The sequence below is a fragment of the Solanum pennellii genome, chromosome 2 (assembly GCF_001406875.1).
Source record: "Solanum pennellii chromosome 2, SPENNV200".
Lineage (NCBI taxonomy): Eukaryota > Viridiplantae > Streptophyta > Magnoliopsida > Solanales > Solanaceae > Solanum > Solanum pennellii.
This window is the reverse complement of record NC_028638.1, coordinates 18,705,440-18,724,587: the sequence shown is the minus strand read 5'-3', so window position 1 is coordinate 18,724,587 and position 19,148 is coordinate 18,705,440. Positions and strand designations below refer to the sequence as shown.

Genomic DNA, 19,148 nt, shown 5'->3' with positions numbered 1-19,148 from the left:
TGATATATGTCTTTTTTTTTTTTTAGACTGACCTCCATTTTTAATTTGTTTGTTTCCCTATAATCTATTAGGAAAGAAATGTCATTTTTTTAGAACCGACTAAAAAGGAAACATAAAGAGTAAAATGAGTGGACTATGGAGTAGTAAACAGAAAAGGTTAAATAAGTTAGTCACATCACACTTTCCATAGTCACTAGAAAATCAACATTTTCCTATTGAAGTTGACATTTGATAAACCATACAATCTTCTTTGGTGAAATGACTCTCAAGAAACAAACTCAAGTAGTACCAACTGCAATACATCCAACTTAGGCAGACCACACAAAAGGAGACATTCATATCAAAACAATCCAAAGTTATTGAAATTTTAACCAACTACCCTAATACATCCAACATAATTGAATAGGCAGCAAAATAAGGGGCATTTCCTACTACAATAGATATAGTTATAGAGTTGGGATCCAACCAGACAGCCTTGTCAACATTGTTATACAAGCTTTAAATTAAAAACATTCAGAGTGCCCACATAATTTAGAAGGTTGATATGGCTAATGCCAAAAATCTTATATAGATTATCTGTTTTATAACAACTTAAACAAAAGACCAGTTTATGAACATGAAAGCTAGACAGTGATTGGAATCATCGTCGTTGAGAACCTTCCATGCTATGGCTTGCTCATATGATATTGGCCTACCCATGCTAGATACACATATTCCTGCTGGCAGATAGGCAAATCCCTAAAAGCACAACATAACAATTTGTCAAATTCTTCACTTACTAACTAATACAACATTTTCTTGTATGAGTTGATAACATGTAGTTGATAAAGTGATCTAGCAAGCACTTGTGAAGTCGAAACGAACTTGCTTGGTGCTAAATACTGCAGTATCAAATTCTGTTCTGATATTATCTATTGAATCTAGTTTGTTTTTCATTTTTGCTAAGTTCAGGATGTATATAATCAAAATATGACGGTAGTAGTCTAACCTGCTGCATTATCTTGGAGAACTCCGATAGGAGAACCTTACGACCAGCTTCATCTAGAATCTTATCAAGCATTATATCCTGAAGAGCTAACAAAGTGGTTTCAAGCATGTCAAGACCAGCCTGGTTTGCAAAGGTAAAAACAGCAGATGCCTGCATTTCAAAGTTAGACAAGTTAGGTATTGTTTATTCTCTAGAAAGAATCTTGGAGAACTACTTAGTATTGAGATTAATTCATAGTTGAGAAAAAGTATAGAAGCAGTACACTGACATTCATTTTTACAGAACAACACATTATTGCATCACTATGGTGCCACAGTTGTTTCAGAACAGCATCACCAGCTTGAGAATCAACCTGGAACAGGTCTCCTCCTGTATTCACCCTGAAATATAATTGGGAAATAGTGAGGCCAGGTAAAACATTCAATGTTCCACACAAATAATCAGATATCAACTAGACTCTGAAGTTCAAAGAACCAAGTATAACGAGGTCAAAAGTCTTCCTACTTCATTGCAATGACAGATTGATTAGTGATATGAAGTTTTACACGTAATGATGCAAAATGTCACAGCAATGACATTTAAAACCCATACCTATAGCTCCGGGAAATCCACCTTGCCAAAGTGACAGCTTCAGGTGACACAGGGAAGGATTTAGGTGTCAACTGAGAACTGAGTCGAGAGGGTGCTATGGCCATTGCAACTCTCTGAACAGAGCCTACTATACTTCGCACATATTGGCGAGCCATTGCAGCTACATTATCCTGGTAGTGACTCTCAAAAGTAAACTGGAAAGAAATTGTCAAGACCGAACGATGGTTGTAATTGCCTGCTTCAATTTCACCAGCTGGACGTGTCCCACTCCCACCAGTTCCAGCTTCTAGAGTCGAAGCTAAATCCAAGGTCCGAGTTGCTGCAGGGACATCCTGTGCCATAAGATTAGAGAACTTTTAGAATAAACAATCCTCATATTTTTGTTTAGATACTCTTCAAGCATCAACGATGAACTTGCTTTGTCTGGACCAGTTAAAACTTCGAAGTTAGTGACTGAAAAGCTAAATACTCTGTATGCATATTACTGAACTGATTTAGGTTCCAGTGGAATGACACGGAAGCCAGATGGAAGCAATGGAGCATCATCACCAAAAGATTCATCAATAGGTGCAAAAACAAGCTGAGCACAGGCACCTGCAGCATTCTCATCAACTCCGCTGCATAACTGAAACAGTAATTAGATAATAAGTGAACCGAAAATGTCAAAAAGCACATAAAATACAATTTAAGATGTGTATGAATTCTCAACCTGTAACAAGTACATATCCCGCGATAAAGCAATGTCCTCTGGTGAGAAAGCAGGACCCTCTAGACGTACTACCTCAAGAAACTAGATAAAAAGGAAAAGTCAATCGACAACATGATTCATCTGTTACCGAATATAGACAACTTCTACAGGGGTAATAACTATAAAGTAGAACATGTTAAGACTGTGCTACCTCCTCGTGCTCCACAGTCTGAGCTAGGGGTAAAATGACCTGGCTACTTGGGAAACCACCTGGTCTGGCACAAGGGACAGCATATGGACTGGCTTTAAGAGATGCAGAAGAATAAGCATCAACCCCATAATCTGCCCATTCGGAACGGTGCTCCCTAAGGAAACGTACAAGCAAAGCAGGGGGAACATTCTACATAAAAAGAAGTACCAGAAAAAGATTAAAACATATCCACGAATTGGAAAACTGATGTTAATTTTCTTAGCGTACACTAATTCAAGTATCAACTCTAACATACCTGAAGAAGCATTGATGCCCTGGCACACAAAACTCCTCCAAATGTAGGGAGTATTGACAAGGTGTTGTACTGTGAACCAAGGAATTTGCTTGAAGATGAGTTTATAGCAATTGTTACATCCTCTACACCATCACTATCCATAATAGTCCAACCATCATCAACAAATCCATTAACAGCATCATTAAATCCCCTGTAATAAAATTATCAAGCATTAAATTCTTAAAAGCACTAATCAAAACTGGCAGAAAGCATAGAGTATATACAACTGTGACAGTGCAGTATATATTATTTATAAGTCTTTACGGGGGTGTTTGGTAGAGTGTGTTAGCAAAATTAATGCATGCACTAGCTCTATTGTATTAGTAATGCCTTGTTTGGTGCACTTACTTTTTCATGCTATGTACAAGTAATGCTTGCATTAGTTATACACTATTGTATATTGTGGAGTGTATTACTAATACTATGAATTTCTAAGTATTAGTAATGCATAAGGATTTAATGCATACATTTAGCATGGTTAAAGATCTAATTACCCCTTAAATCCCTTTAACATCTTTTTCACCATAATTGCAGAGGATATTTCTGTAAAAAAATATTTTATGCAATGCATGATATTTTTAATACATCAAACCAAACAATGCATAAGAAATCATCTATGTATAACTAATGCAAGCATAACTAATACGAGCATTACTAATGCAAACATTGCTAATACACTAGATTTAGCATTATTTCTATACACTACCAAGCGACCCCTAAATGAATAATTGGTTTGTCTTCTTACCTGCATAATCTCTGACTTAGTGCCCTCAAAACAGCAGGTTGGCGACCCCCTGAGTATTGGATCTCTCCGCTGGTTTCTTGTGCAATTTGTCGTATGTGTCGCAAGGCCTGCACAGATTACTCCCCAACTTATTTGACGATTAAATCAACTTGTCATTCTTGAGTTAGACATTCCAACAAATTCAAAATTCCTTACAGCCATAGTCGTCTTCTGAGCAAGGATCTTGGAAGACTCATAAAGTGGCCTCAAAACTTCAGGGACACTCCAAGCCTGACCACAGATGGGGTATATTCAACTACAGTAATCTAAAGAAACCAAAATATCAAACAACCAACATTTTTCAGCCTTACGTCTAGATCAATATGATCAACAATGTGAATCATTGAGCCCCCACCCTCACAAGGCCTTATGAGGTAACCACTTGGTAGCATTTCAGCCCTAACAAAACTTGTAGCAGGAGGCCCTGTTGGGCCACCAGTTGCTGTCGTCAGAGATCGTTCACATATCTGCATGATTTATGTCAGAATAAATTTATCACAAAATGACAGGTTGTAGCCATAGGCCTATAGCCTGCTTTGGCAAAAATAGGCAAGTAGAGTTTAGAAACATTGGTCTCAAGGTTTTGAATTATGCCTAATACATACCACAAGACTGCCATCCTCCAAACTTGTAGTGTATCTCAATGTCCAAAAGTCACGAGCAGTTGCCAATGTAGTTGGAGCATAAGTCTAAAAAAGAAACACATGGCAATTTATTGAGCACAAAACTAAACAAAATGTGATCACATGGTATCAACCCAACAAACAAGTGATGCAGGTGACTGCAACAAACCTGCAAGTAAATAAGCTCTATTGTCCCACCATTGCCAGTAGGGATTACACTTAGTACATTAAGGCAACGGCAGTCGCGATACCAAGAAGGACGATCTTTGAGTATCTCAGCAACCTGAAAAGTTTTCTACAGCTTACATAACTAGGGTAAAATAAGATAAAACTCGTAGCAAGAACTAAGAAGACAACTGAAGTACCTTCGTGGGCTCAAGACTCACGAGGCCGCAGGCACGTGCTGCTACCCCACTGCAGTTGCGGGAAACAGCAACAATACCAATAGAATCCGGACCAGGCTGAATGTCAAAGTCAAATGAGGAGGCAAAGTACACAATCGAACAAATGTAATGAACAAGTCAGAAACTAGAGATGTACAATCAACTAAAGAAATTACCTTCATCCCAATCAGCTGCACCCAGTCGACAGCAGTTCCAGTAGCCTTTCCAAGGAACTCTGCCAGGGTCTCCTCAGCTATTGCAAGAAGACTAAAAATACATGCAAAAATGCTTATTAGTTTTTCAAAACTAGACAACACCATAGATATGTTTCTTTTAAAAAAAATATAAACTAGATTACCCAGCTGGGTTATTCGCATCCCTTTCTGGATGCTGAGGTGTTGGGTTTTTTCTTTGCTGCTGACCACTCACGACCACAGATTCACAGCTTGTATCTGTGGTCGTGCTGCTAACCTGCAACGATAATTATCTTCAGTTTCATCATACCAAAAGAAGCAAGATAGAATGTTAAATGCAGCTCATGTAAAGCTTCAGGGAAACAACACTGCAAGTTATAGTGTCCTGAAAAATTATTTAAACTTAGACAAATTAAGATACGGTTCAAGTGAGAACATATACAATTTATTTAAGTTATATTAATCAAAGAAGACCAATTAGTTCATGTAGAGGAAAAGGAACTGTAATCAGCAAGTATACAACTCACAGTATTTATTTGTTGTTTCATGTAGCCATTCTCATACACAAGTTGAGACACTTGCTTCTGTAATCGGTCATTTTCTTCCATCAGCAGCTTGTTCATAGCACTCAGCTTCCTGTTCACAGTCTGGAGACGAGAAGCTTCCTTCCTTTGTTTTTCACGGCATCTACAAAGGTCAAAAACAGTGATTTAAGGACTCAGTTAAGTCCCTGCAATGCTGAGAATTAGCTCCTTCACAAGCTCCAAATGAAAGGACAAGACATCAGGTAGTATTCTGAAAATAAAGAACTTCTATTTCTGCTAACATACGTCGAGACTCGAGGCAAATCCCTCAACACCTAACCTTGGACAAATAAGGGATACTTAACACAACATGCAACACAGATCACACTGAAATTTGAAGCATTTTTGTTTTCTCTTGGGGATACCCCAATGCTTGAATCATTTTATGGATTAATTCAATTACATGTTTCTAAGTTGTTATATCAAAGGACAAATTAAGGTCACAAGTCAATGTTGCAATAGAAATCTCCCAGTAGCTATAAAACTCAAGAGAAAGAAGCATTTTTACATCAACAAATAAGTCAGACAAAGAAAATTCTCAATATCTAACATTTCACTTCAATTTTTTGTAAGTTGATCCAGATATACTCAAAAGCAGATTATTTTTGTGATTAAAGGGAAAATGCAAAGAGACTCATCAACAAGTAATAATATTGGAAAAGTCCATAAGAGTTGAAAAGAAAAGTATATATCTGTAGGGGAGCTTGCACATAGAAAAGAAAACGAATACCATTTTATTTTTTAGTAAAAGCCAGAAAACAACCCACATTTATCTTCTTCTAGTCATTCCATTAATAAACTTTAAATTGAGAAAAATGATAACCAAATCTAGAAAAAGCACAAGTTTTGCATGAAAATGTAACAAGTACCTTCGATTCTGAAACCATACTTTGATCTGTTTAGGTTCAATATTAGAGAGAATAGGAGACTCCCTAATCAGCTGTTGTCTTCTCAAAGAAGTAGGTTTTGGACATTCAGCATAAACTCTCTCTAAAGCTTCAACTTGTTCTGGTGTATACCTCACATACTTTCCATTATCCATATCGTTTTTACTTCCACTTTCTCCTCTCTGTAAACACAAGGCCATTACAAGATACAATCACAGGCTCTCTCCTCCAAGAGAACGAGAGCCCCCTCTTTCACTCATCAACTCAAAGAGAGAAATTATAAACCAAAAGTTAAAAAGAGTGAATGAATTACTCCTCCACTGTATCTGTGTTTACTAATGGGTAGGTAGGTTTAGACTGAAAAGTAGTACTACTACTATACAGTGAAAAGATTGAACTTACACACACTCCTGTTTTTGGCAACAAATGTGGCTCTCTTCTTTTTTCTTTTTTTTTTCTTTTGTTTTTCAAATTGCTCAATTAAATTCAAATCATTATATTATTAAATAGAAAATAATACTTCCTATAAAAATATAAACAACGCTTCCAATAAAATTTTCAAAGAATTCATCTAATCAAATTTTCTTCCATGTCTAAAATTTAAATTTAAAACTAAAACGATAGACTCTCCCAACCCCATTTCCTACTTTTGTGTGCTAAGAAAAGTAAATGCACAGGTGGGAACAGTGTCAAACTTTCTCTCTCCTCTCTCCAACCTATAATGATGCATGGCCTGTTTAAAATTAGGCATTTTCAATTTAAATCTATAAAAACCTGTGCATATTTATTTGGAAAAAATTGTCTAAAATATATTCCGAAGTTTAATCAAAATTATTGTTACAATATCATACTTTGGAAGAAAAAAAATTTGCTCAATATTATTTAATAGTGTATTTTAAAATTATATATATATATATGTTCATATGAATATAAAAAATATTGTATACGTATAAATAGTAATATGTCAACGCGGACATATATATAATTTTTTAAAATACATTATTTTAGAATAAAAGGTCTTCCATAAAGTTTTGGTATCGTAATAGTAATTAGTCAAAGTTGAAGTATTTTTTAAACTCTTTCTCCTATATTTATTTATTACTTAGTTTGACTTAACACGAAATTTAAGAAAGAAAAAAAAATCTTTTAAAAGGTGTTTCAATACGAATAATAGAAATTTGTGTAACTGTAAATCATTTCATTAAGGACAAAATATACTCCCTCTGTATAACAAAGAATGACCTGATTTGATTTGGCACGGAGTTTAAGATTATAAAAAAATCTTTTGTATCTTGTGGTTCTAAATTAAAGTTATGTTAAATGTACAAAATTATCCTTTGATCTTGCGGCCTTAAATATATCACGTGGAAAACTAATTTTAAAATGTTACAAAAAAAATCATTCTTTTTTAAAAAAACTAAAAAGGAAAGGAGATCATTCTTTTTGAAGCGGAAGGACTACATTTTATAGTTAAATTGTTATTTAATATAAAAATATATCATTATTCTTAAAACGGATTAAAAAGAAAAATAAATCATATAAATTGAAATAAATAAAATAATATATAGTTAAGTTATTAGAGTATATGTTATCACTTAATAATATGTACCAACCACAAATAAACAGCATTTTAGAATTTTCACAGCTTGTAAATGATTAAAAAATGACATGTTTATTATAATTATAGTTTAACTTTCTAATAAATGAATTAAAGTAAATAGAAAGAAATTAAGGTGTTTAATTTAAATGGAATTTAGAAGGTGCATATGCTGCATGGAAGGCGTGAGAAGAGAGAGAAAAATAATATGATTAGCCAAATTCTTAAAGGATTGATTTATTCACTTTTTTTTTCTCAATGGAAATAATATATAAATTGCAATTTTAATTTGTTTTAAAGAAAACTATTTGTATATCTTAAATTTTTCTAGTGACCTCAAATTCTCGGTTTACTCAAATTAATAAGCTCTCATTTATTCACGTGGTAGGGAAAGTGTGAATCATTTTTTAAAAATGGCTAAAACTTTTTAAAATAAGGTTGGAAGTGATATGCAATATTTAGCTAGTGTTTAACATAAAAATCAAAATAATTTTTTATAAATATTTATGGGAAAAGTTTTATCATGTATTTGGTTATAATTTTTTTAAAAAAAATATTTGACTTTCTAAAATAATATTAATTTATTTATAAATGCTAGAACTATTAAATACTTATAAATTTGTATTATAATTTTTTATGAACATGTTTCTTCAAAAAAATTAAAATTCATAAATTATAATCTTTAATTGGCTTATAATCAATTTCACATACTTAATATAAGAACTACAAATTTTCTCAAATCAGAAAGGAACTTTCACTTTTTATGTTTATATTTAGTCTAAATACATCATAAATGTAAGTGCCTTCGTGTTCTCGTTACTTCTCAAACTTATCAAGTTTTAATTAATAATAAATTGTGGGATATTTTTTAAAAATATTAATATTTTGGGGTAAATTTTAAAAATTTAAATGTTTTCAAAAAAAAAAATTGACCCAAAAACTTGTATTTTTGATTTTTGAAAATTTGAATTTTTACCAAAAAGTATTTGTGACAAAATGACAAGTTATATGATCAGGTATTTTTTATCATATTTTCCCCCAAAAGACTACTTTTACTTTTAATAGTCAAATGAATCCTTAAAATTGATATGAAATTTCATTTGTATAATGGTTATCCAATATAGAAAATTTCTTATCAAATTCACTTATGTTTATTTGTGTAATAAAAAATCAGTTAGTTGGTCTACAAAGTCATTGTAGATAATTACATAATTTTTTCTTCAAATTTAATTTTGTTTAGCTTACCTCCTATGTGCTTATGCTCCTGTAGTAATAATTTTATAACAAATCATTATTAAAATAGAGAATATATGTTTTAACTAATTTATTCACCATTGCTATGCACTTAACATATATAAATATATCAAGATTTAAATATATATTTTGACAAGAGTTAATGATTTTATCAGAAAAATTATAATAGTGAATAACTGACTGATGATTATTGTGATATAAATTTTACTTTATGATAATATAACCAAATGATTAGTGGTATAAATTTCACTTTCTTATAATATAACCAAATTTTATACTATCAAACACTCAAACTATTTTATCTTTAATTTAGATTAGATTACCGCAACTTTTGAATAAAACTGAAGTATTAAAAAACAAATAGAAAGCAAAATTATGTAAAACAAATGCACGTGTTTCTTTTTATATTGATATTAAGAAAGAAGATATATGTACTCATATTTGTGTTGAAATATTTATAACTAAAATTTTTAAAGAGGTGATGAATAAGTAGATAATTAAATATTTATATGTTAGGGTTATGTATCCAACATAGTATAGCAAATGGATGAGTTGGTTTCAAAAAAAAAGATCACACTAGTCCCAAATGAGAAGGAGGAAATGATTGCTATCAAGTTGGTGATAAGATAATTAGTGTGTATAGATTATTGAAAGCTAAATGTAAGAATAAAAAAGAGATCATTTTTTCAATTTCTTTCATGGATCAAATGTTAGATAAAAAGGATTATTATTGCTTCCTAAATGGGTGATGGAGATATCTCTATTACATTAAAAGATGAAGAAAAGATCACCTTCACTTCTTCTTATATATATTTGCATTTAAGTGAATGCTATGTCTATTTGGAAGGTGCATAATGTCAATATTCTCTGACATAGTAGAGGATACAATGAAATTGTTCATGAATGATTTTTCAGTTGTAGGGGATTCATTTGAACCCATTTGACATTGTTGTTGCAAAGATATGAAGAAAAAAAAATGGTCTTGAATGTCATTTCATGATGAAAAATGCAATTATCTTGAGCCATAAGATCAAATAAAAACTTTAAGAATTATAAAAGGTGTACAAAAGCTTCTTGAATCATGCTAGATTCTATAGGAGGTTTACCATGAACTTTTCGAAGGTCACTCACCCCCTTTGTTCCATTGCATAAAATGGAAACAAAATTTGTGTTTGATGTCGAACAGATCAATTTTATCCTAGACTCTAAAAATTTTAATATAGTTTAATGTAGTGAACAATTATTTGACTTAGTTATAAGAGAGTTGAGTTGTGCAATTTCAAAAAAATATTTTTTGACCAAAGTATTGTCCGTAAGGTTTTTTTGGAGCTTAGTAGTGTGAAAAAGTTAAAGTAGATTTTTGGAATATGATAGGTTGTTCTAGTAATGTCTCTTGTCTCTAAAATAGTCTATGATAGTATCTAGGATAATCATCTTTAAAAAATATTTAGATATCTAGAAAATAAAATTCACTAAATTTTTTTTTATAGATGTTCTAAAATAATTAAATATTTATAGAAAATCATGAAATAGTCTAGATTTTGTTGTATGTAGAACTATCCATAGATAATTATAAATAAGGATTAGTATCGTACATTTGTGACCCAACCCAAAAACAACTTAAATCAAATAGTCTTATTTTATAACGGAATTCTTTTATCCAAAATTCCTTCTTCCTTCTAGTTTAATTTTCCCTTCTTTAACTGTATCTTCTAATCTTAGTTAACGATTTTAGGCTAGTAGAAAATTTCTTGATTATATTTTTCTTTTGCTATTCTCTACAAATATTTTGTTATTTTTGAAATAAACCATATACAAATGACTTATTTATTTCTCATAGTTTAAGAATATTTTTTTAAAAAATCATTTTTCCATAAAAGAAAACTCCAAAGTCAAATTGGATGGTGGAGTAAGCTCAAGTACATGTCTAGATTTCATGTGCAATTCCATCATTATGAGCTCAACTTAAGCTTTTATATATATCATTTGTAGCCACATAAGTCATGAGAAGACTAGCAACCTAACTCGTGTTTCAATTGGGATGCCATATTTTATTTTATTTTTATTAGGAATAAACAATAAAACGTTAAGAATAATTTTCACCGTTACATTAATTTCTACACAAACAAAGATTTTTAAGTCTTCTAAAACACAATAATAACCTATTAGGTTTGATGTTACACTTTGAAGCCTTGTTTTTCTTTTTTAATTATTATATAAAGATCAACTTAGCACATGATTAATTCGTGAGAAGATTATCAAAATCTTTCTTAATGTATAGGGGTTGAAGTGTTTTGGTCATTTATATATACTACTTAATAGATATTGTTATTAAAGTATTAAAATATGGTCATTTTGGTCGTAATTCAAACACTTAAAAAAAGTATCTGATTTTTTTATCTAATAATCTACTTAATTATATTTTTTTTTTTGGAACAAACATGTCAGAAAGTTCTTTATTCTCGAAACTCAAAATTTATAATTTATGTATTCTAGGCCCATAGTTTATATGTAAAAAGATTGAAATGCCATTGTAATTAAACTTATTCTCCATTTATATATTAAAAAGAAGTATTTATATATGTCATATCGAACAACCACCACCAACTACTTGTACTACTAATACTACGTTAGTAACAATTGAAAGTGTTACCCACCACCATCCCTTCACTCAAAAAGATCCAATTAGAGAGAGAGAGAGGATAATTAGAAAAGCAATTGACTTTTAGATTTAATATAAGGTTGACATTTTGGTATAAAGGGTTACATATAATTGAAAGCATCCAAAGCATATATATACATATACAAACTTTACCCTCTCTCACTTGGTCTGCTTGTCTCCCTAGGAATCATCAACCTCTTTCTATCTATCTCTCTCCTTAAAAATATTAACATTGCATTTCAATATAATTTTCAAAAGGTATTTTAATTTTTTTTTAAAAATCTTGTGATGTTAAATTATATATAGATATCATGCCAAATCTTAACATGTCACATACAAAAAGTTTAAAATTAAAAAATCGGTAAAACGCAAAGACGAATACGTACTCTCTCTATCTATATTTAATGATCCACTATACTATTTCGAGATGTTCAACAATACTGATTTAGTTTTTAAAAAAATTAATGATTAATTTACTATTTTATATCTATTTTACCTTTGCTGTTAAATACTCTTCATTTTTAATGTTTAAATGTTTTATATTTGATAAAAGTAAATTGACAAAATTACTTATATTCTTAATTTTTATGTAAAATTAATAGAGGACAACTATAACTACATGTTTTTTTAGTTATCCTAGTAGTGAATTGGAAGGATGGGGACAAAAAGGGTGAGGTCCACTAAGGGATGTTCCCATACCTATAGGCCATATCGCATTGCGTGATTTTGCAAAAAATAAGACAAGTGGAAGTCACTTTCCTTGGGTCCCCTTCCCTTAAAAGGCTTTTGTTTTTGTCATGCACCAAAAGCAATTGTTGAGTCTCTTACAAGCCCCCACTCATATCACCCTTTCTATCTCTTTGCTTCCATTTTACATCTCCCTCTTTCTTAGATACCAGTACTATACTATTGAACTCTACTTTTATTTTTACTTTATTCTTAATTCTAGAGTATATACAATTGCAAAATGAATTCATATGTCAAATCCCCAAAATACTAATGTACCCTCGTGTATACAATTGTCCAACTATCTTCTTCCAACCTCATTATCCCATCCCACTACAAAACGTCAAATAAAAGTCATCCACCCTGACTCCAGGCCCCTTAGCTACCCCCATTATGATACCGAACGCCACCCTTACCCCCACATTTCGCTCAGGACCACACTCTTTTCCTTAATACACCACTCACTCCATTCTACCACCCTGTCCTCCACTTTTGCTCACCCCACCCCCCTACTCAAGACAACCTCTCTGCTACAATCTCCATCGAGGCATAAGCCTTTGACCACGAGAAACCTCATTGCCTTGACCCCTACCCGAACCTAGGACTCGACTTCAACATGGAAAATGACTTTTAAACCTATTCTAAAGCCGAACTCCTAACCCTGACCTCATACTTAACCTAACTTAACCTGAGACCTGACTTTCAATCCTAATTTGCTACACTGACTCTCGAATTGACTCCCAACCCTAGCTACAACCCTTACCCTAATCTACCCAATAACTCTCAAACTCGACCTATAAATTGACTTAAGACTTTGCTTGATTCTCGAATCTAATCCCATCCACCAACTTAGGATCCATAACTTAATCTCACAACCCGATTAATTATCATGACTCAAGATCTTAAACTCGACTCTTGACACCAACCCGAGACCCAACTCCCAACCCCATCTGCTAACGAGAGACTCACAATCTTGACTCCACTCGAGCATCGACCCTGTTCTCGAGATGAGACCCAATTTGATACCCAACTCAGTTCCTAGGGTCGGGTTCGGATAGGATCTTGGTAAATTGTCCTTTGACTTCAAATGTAATATGCAGATACACGGAATCCTAAAATAATCATGCGTATCTATAATAAATTTATTGGATTTCTACTCGCTATTAAATTTTAAAGTTGAGAGTGTCATTTAATCATGAATACACAAGTAAATATGGATCAACCTTCTTTTACCAAACTGACTTTATAAACCAACCCACTTTTATGCATGTGAAATACTATGAGCGGATCAGTATTATTATGCATCTTATGTTGACCCATTTGACTCAACCCACCATATCCATTTGTCACACTAATTTTACAACCAATCGTCAAAATGATGAATAACTCGCAAATCAACCCACCATATCCATTTGTCACACTAATTTTACAATCAATCGTCAAAATGATTAATAACTCGCGACTCAATCCACCATATCCATTTGTCACACTAATCTTACAACCAATCGTTAAAATGATTAATAACTCGCCTAATTTGACTTGCAATATGTAAGAGTTGACTATTTGAATGTCCATTGTAGTTAAGTGTATTCACTAACTATACAGACTCTTTCTTTACCTTTTGCAAAGATCAGATCGATTGAAAATTTGAACTTCGTAAATTTTTATAGCAATCTTAAATTAATATACATAATTAATTCCATTTATTGCCAAATAGTCATAAATATTTAGTAAGCTTATTTATATATACATAAAATATAGAAAAAAGAGAATTTAAACAAATATATATACCTAAATTCATGTGAACCTATAAATTAGAATGTAAATGCACGCTAGCGTGCTACCACTACGTTCCCCTTTAGTATCGTGGTAATATAAGATGTCGACGTTAATTTGTACATGTGCCAGCTAAAAGAAAAAAAGGGTTACATTATGTATACTACTACAACTTTTGTGTAGTATGAGTAGGTATGTGTGTGTTTCTTTTTGGTTGGTTTGGGGGTAGAGGTATTGAGACATGGGTGGTGAGATGAACCACCTTTGTTGGAAAATTTTTATGAATGTATATGTTAATTAAATATCGATATATTTGAATATATACTAATTATTGACATATTAAAAAAGGATAATTTAATAGATAAGGTTGTTCGAAGTTGCCTCAAGGTCTTGCGTTTGAGCCCAGATTAAGACATTTTTTTTTAAAAAAATATTTTCGTTTTTAAGAAAACAAAAACAACGTTCCAATATTTATAATTCGACTAACAAATTTTATTTTTTTACTTATTTTAAAATATGAATACATTTGATAAAAATTTTGACTCCGCTACGAAATAATTAGCTTGTGTAATATGATGAGGTGGTAAATAGGGTCCATGAATGATAAGGATGGTAAAGGTAGAGTTGAAGAGAAAAAAAGGAAAGAGCTTGCCTTGCTTTTTCTCCTAATAATGACACAATATCATATTATATACAAAAAATATTAAATACCCTTACATGCTATTATGATTAAGAGTGACATTAAAGAATCTCAATTTTATTCGTCAAACCCTTAGTAAATGAAATGGAAAGGAACATTTTGGATGGCTTGAGAGTGACTGTTCTCTTAATTAATCATTGTATTAATCAAAAGATTTACCTAATAATTATTTTTCTTTTTTTCTCTTTACTTTCTAATTTATTGGTGTGGTGTGTATTATATTTTGTATAAATAATAAATAATAGGGAAAATGATTGAATATTTCTCTCTATTATCAACTTGAGAAATATTAATTGCTCTCCATTAGATTTTCAGTCTAATTATATTATATATCCTATTGTTAAAAGAATATTGTCTTATTTTTGTGGTAAGGATCATATTATATCATAATAATTGAAAGAAAAAGAAAAATAATGAAGATTTTGTACCTATATCATAAATACATATATCATAGAGATGAAAATTGAGAATTACTCAGATATTCATATGAATGATTAGTCCCTTTTTTTCTTTCCTCATGTCACGTCTGTCTTCTTAAATCTTAATTACTTAATTAAATGCATGCATAATGAGTGAATTAAAAGTAAACTTGTATGTTAGTTTCTTAGTTAGACGTGCACTTTTGCATTAGAATTTGTCCAAAATTTCCTATTTTATTTGAATTCTATCACAATTATTACTATAATTTTAATCAAAAATATTTTCTTCTAGACACTTAATTTTAGAATAATCCTTTTGATCAAAACGTTTGGTCATATTATCCCCTTCCTAGTCCCCCCCCTCCCCCAACTCATTTTATATATAATATTGTACAACGTTGACTTATGTGACACATCCTGTGACTCCATGCAGTTGAGGTGCGTGAAAAATATTTGGATGTCAGCAAGTCAAAAAGGTGTACAAAATTACAAAAAAAAAAAAAAAGTTCGGGGGAGGGTAATAGGACTTAAGTTTAGTTAAGGTGTGTCTTTGAGGTTTGAGTCATAGTCTAGGGAGATACTTCTACATTTTCCCTTTATTTTAAAATAAAAAAAATATTATAGACTTTTTAAATTTCTAGTCATTTAACATTACCCCTTAATTTTACACTACGCCCTCCCACCTATATTAGTTGAGAACTTTCTATTTTATTAAAGAATCATTAAGAGATTGATTAGTTCTATTATTTTATCCTTTGTTCATATTAATTAAGCTCTTGAAAAAAGAATTTTTGGTTCTTCAAAAATTGTTTAAACTTTCCTATACGTTATACTCCCTCCATTTCAAATTAATTGAATTGTTGAGACATTTTTCATTGTTCAAATTAACTTAATTGTTCATTTTTTAAGGCTATTTTTCAAGTGTTCTTCCAAATTTATCCTTCATTAATTAGTACTAAATTTAGTGTTTAATCAATATTTAGTTATTTTAATCATTAATTTGACAGTAATTAATAAGGATAAAAATGAAAAGTTAAGCCTAATTTATGTTTTAATTTTCTTTTCTCGAAGGACATGAAATACTTCAACGATTTAATTAATTTGAAATGAAGGGACTAATGACTATTAATTGTTTGGACAAAATAAAAAAAAAATTAATTATATTCTAATTTAGCAAGTAATAAAGTAATATGAGATAAATATTTTTAGTAAAATGTTGAATTAATATGGAACATAGAGAGTACTAAATATAATATTTTAGGTTTTATGTAAGCACTTTACGTATCATATATAGCTTATTCAACCGTGTTAGTTTTGCAAGATGATATATATCTTGAAATACTCACTCACATACTTTTGACAATAAACTTATAGGAAGTTAGGAACAACTTATCCAAATCTTTCAAAAATTAATAAACGTACACCTAAGGTTGGGCAACAGAATGGAATGTACTGGTACCGGTTCGATATCGTTTCGGTTCGTCTCGGTTCGGTTGTCTATGGGACGGAACAAAATATACCAAATCGGACACGGAACGGAACAGAATCGAGGTTTGGTATCGGTGTGCCGGTACCGGTTCATTCCGGTTTATTCCGGTTTCGGTCCGGTACCGATTAATTAATATTTATTAATTAATTTATATTATATATTTATTAATTAATTTATATTATATATTTATAAATTATAATTTATATTTTATATTAAATAATAAATACTACCCAAATAACCCAACTATCCCCTATTAGTATTACATTAGTATTACATTCGAGACTTAGTTGAAACAGAACCCTTCCTAGAAGGTGGTTGCGTAAACTATGCACTCTACTAGTAGTTGTAAATTAAAATTGTAATTTATAATACAAATTTAAATAAATTAAATTGATATTTTTTAATTTGTGTAATTGTTTTATCCTTATTTTTATCCTTTTTCGATATTAGTATTATAATATGTAGGCCTCTTGGTATTTTCTTGTCTCTCCCACTCTGGAACCTATATTATGTTTGTGTAGATCTGTGGAGAAAGTTAAAAAGGCATACTCAAGTAATCGTGGATATTCCGGGACCTTTCCAATCATTTCATATATATATATAATACCATTTTGAGAAGTTGTAATTTTTTTCAAAATAATTAATTAGAGTGTGTATATATATATATATATATATATATTGAAATAAAAATATATTAATTAATAATAGGCCAACAAAGCTCCTTTAAGGTTGGTAGTGACAATACAAATGAAGGATAGTCTTTATGTACCTCATAATTAATGCTATGATGATGTGATATATAGAAATGTGAGCTCTATAATTAATAATTAAGATAAACTGTGCACCATGTATATAATGATTGTTTGAAGTTTTTGCCATGTCAATTTTTTCTTTCGTGCTCAATTTAGTTTTAGTGATGTATTAAAATATATAAAGATTTAAGTGGAATGATTTATTAATAAAAAATGAATTTCATGATTGTATTAGATTAATTTTTAAAGTTAAGTAATTTTTGAGATATTAACTCCCTCGTATATATATTTATAAAGAATAGAAAGAAAATATATTTTGACAGTATAAAAGATTAAAACGGGCAATACTCAGTTACAACCAGCATGACCCATTTGTAAAATTCTCAAGTAAAGGAATAAGAAAAATCGAGGAATGTTTTGATAAATAAATAGTTGAGTACATGATCATTATATAGGAGTGAATTGTAGAGTCGTAGACTTGCTACACTTAGAATCCTACTCCAATATTATTATTATTATTATATTATTATTATTATATATAAGAGCCAAGTTGAGGACGATCAAGGGCTAATTTGTCATTTCATAAATATTCTAGAATGTTTGTTTTATGTTATGGTATCAAAAAAGTGGTAATAGATATATAATAATAATACAAACAAATATCTTTTCTTATATGTCATGTGTATCCTAATAATGTGAAATTTAATTTGGACCCACATTTTTTATAGAATTTTTTTCTTTTTTTCTTATAGAGTGAAATTTTCATTGAATCAAAAATATCTATTTAACAATGCCATTTTTGTAATTTTAATATTATATAAGGAAGAATTATAATTGTATAATTAATTCTTAAAATGAAAATCTAGAAGCATCCATACATGTCTTTATTTTTAAAATTGGCCCATAAATATATTTTTAAAATTGTGTTAAAATGAAGAGTTTCTATTAAATAACTTTTTACAAACAATAATAAATATTAAGCTTATTTTGACATATTTTTGAAAGAAAATTTTAAACTAATTTAAAATAAAATGTGTTTGAATAGTAAATATTTAAATCCTAAAAATACTTTAAAGAATTGTTGCGTAAACATACTTTTAATATTTTTTATAGAATATGACCACTAAATTTGTATCTTGATTATTAAAATAATCTTTAAAATGACGTATCAATATTTTTTAATTAATTTGATGAAATATAAAATTATGTGACTAAACGAATGAAAAATGTTTGACCATCTTGATATCAAATATGATTACTATTTAACAGGGAAAATTTGACAAGAAAAAAAATATATGAATTCTAAGGAATATTAAAATACAAAATAAAGAAAAATAAGTACTTAAAAAATAAAGAAAAAAAATAAAAATGTCAATAGAAAAGGGTTTGAGAAATATAGAGGAAGAAAAAAAAATTAAAAATAATAACTTGAAAAACAAAAACAACTATATTGTTATTTTGTTGGGGTATATTCAAAGTTTTCTTTTACGACATGATACAGAGTGT

The 19,148-nt window shown here is 30.4% G+C and overlaps 1 protein-coding gene across 1 annotated transcript; it reads right to left on the bottom strand.

The window, feature by feature from the left end:
- Window positions 1-334: 334 nt before the first annotated feature.
- Window positions 335-6,753, bottom strand: LOC107011620 (homeobox-leucine zipper protein ATHB-14-like). The gene is made up of 18 exons (XM_015211203.2): window positions 6,250-6,753; window positions 5,324-5,483; window positions 4,961-5,073; window positions 4,779-4,869; window positions 4,585-4,680; window positions 4,389-4,502; window positions 4,202-4,285; window positions 3,908-4,063; window positions 3,753-3,827; window positions 3,558-3,664; window positions 2,774-2,963; window positions 2,479-2,667; window positions 2,289-2,369; window positions 2,070-2,204; window positions 1,580-1,911; window positions 1,257-1,368; window positions 989-1,138; window positions 335-738 (listed from the first exon to the last, which is right to left on the bottom strand). Exons 1-18 carry the CDS (start codon window positions 6,465-6,467, stop codon window positions 592-594), a joined length of 2,550 nt encoding a protein of 849 aa, XP_015066689.1. The 5' UTR covers window positions 6,468-6,753; the 3' UTR covers window positions 335-591.
- Between the last annotated feature and the right edge of the window lie 12,395 nt (window positions 6,754-19,148).